The sequence below is a fragment of the Antrostomus carolinensis genome, unplaced genomic scaffold, assembly GCF_000700745.2.
Source record: "Antrostomus carolinensis isolate BGI_N321 unplaced genomic scaffold, ASM70074v2 scaffold53372, whole genome shotgun sequence".
In the NCBI taxonomy this organism is placed as follows: domain Eukaryota; kingdom Metazoa; phylum Chordata; class Aves; order Caprimulgiformes; family Caprimulgidae; genus Antrostomus; species Antrostomus carolinensis.
The window spans coordinates 1-1,580 of NW_010298612.1; the positions used below are offsets into that span (position 1 = coordinate 1).

At 34.1% G+C, this 1,580-nt stretch overlaps 1 protein-coding gene across 1 annotated transcript in view; it reads right to left on the minus strand.

Moving 5' to 3' along the window:
• Positions 1-82: 82 nt before the first annotated feature.
• LOC104520707 (threonine--tRNA ligase 2, cytoplasmic-like) overlaps positions 83-1,580 on the minus strand; it is a gene marked incomplete at both ends in the record, with an annotated part of 6,017 nt that continues 4,519 nt past the window's right edge. Inside the window, 3 exons of the mRNA XM_010162479.1 lie at positions 83-229; positions 744-822; positions 1,507-1,571. Of these exons, the coding sequence (XP_010160781.1) occupies positions 83-229; positions 744-822; positions 1,507-1,571 (291 nt within the window). The remainder of the gene's footprint in view (positions 230-743; positions 823-1,506; positions 1,572-1,580) is intronic.

A 1,580-nucleotide genomic window follows, 5' to 3' on the forward strand; every position in this document is an offset into this window, starting at 1 on the left:
ATTGAGTGCACGAGTTTTCCTGCTGCGACAATTAATTCTATTACAGAAGTATAAAAGAAAAGTAGACCATTAAATAGTGTACCTTTCCAATTTTCCTATGGTCTCGGTTTCTGGCTTCCTCCTGGAATTTTTCCCATTCCTTCATCATTTTGTTATCCGGAAAGGATATTCCATATATCCTCTGCAGAGTTTCCATGTCAGATTTTCCTTCCCAATATGTAGAGGAATTCTGATGCACAAAACCCATACTTTAAGACAGTATTATATAATCTCAAGGAAAGGAGGAATAAATACTAATGCAATTAAGTGTTATTATTTCTTTCCTTGGGAAAAGAATTATGTGCAGTCATCCAGCATTTGTTTATAATACAAAGATACCTGAATTGCCTTTTAGTCAACAAACTAATACAGAAGACATACATGAACATGACTAGTCAAGTCATACTTTTATGCTACTTTGGCATGTTACTGCACTAATACTCTGATAAAAAAAAGATGCTGTTAACTTTCACTGATGCACTATTGTGATGGTCAAGAATCAGTAAACCTTGGAAGCAGACTAATGATGAAAGTCTGTAGTTCTCCTTACACAATGGGAAAGAAATGAAGGACTATTTTCAGAATAAGTAAAGAAAACAATACAAAGGACCCCAGCATAATCACTTTGGGAGAAATAAACACATAAATAAATCAACAGACCCATAGTTTAGTTAAGTTTTAACGCACAGTTAATTTAAGCTTACCTTAAATATTTTAAGGGCCTTAATTTTTCCAGTGTGTCTCACATGTGGACCCCTGCAGAGATCAATCAGTGGACCACATCTATACACAAAAATAAAAAAGTGTTTATTTAAAAACACTCCAACATTTTTAAATACAGTCACTAATGGCATACAAGTTAATGCTTTACAAGTCCATACACACTAAAAAGTATACATATGCAACACTGCAAATTCAGTGCATCTTAAATGAGATCATGCCTTCTACCTGAAGCAGAATATGCACTCAGTAAATACTCAGCACACTTGATCCATTATCAAGAGCATGGTAACACACTCAGCAATTCATATAGTTCCATATGTAAACTTTGTTAAAAGCTGGCCAGGAAGTTTCAAACTATGCACATCAAACAGGAAAAAAAAAAGTTTTTGCCATTTTCCAACTTGGTTTTATCCCCAGCAATTGAATGAACAGGACCTTCACCCCACAATGAGCTCAGAGTTAGCTTTACCCATTATCCAGCAATTCAATGTCACAGGTGGCAACTTCTTTTAATCTGTTTATTGAAACCAGACAGAATGAGCAAGAAGTGGATTTGCCACAAATTCAGACCTAATCTGTGCCAGCAGAGAAACAAAAGATATGATTTTACTTAAGTAGCAATACGAATTTCAAACTTAAGTCCCAATCACACAAGTATTCAGAAATTAGAATTAAAAAATAATCTCTCAATGTAAATGAACTATAGAAATATTTCATAATACTTTTTAACCTAATTTTCTTTACCTGTATATTGTGGTAGTTGGTGTGTTCACCTTCTCATTAAGGATACGACACTTAAACTTGTTATACTGTGTAGG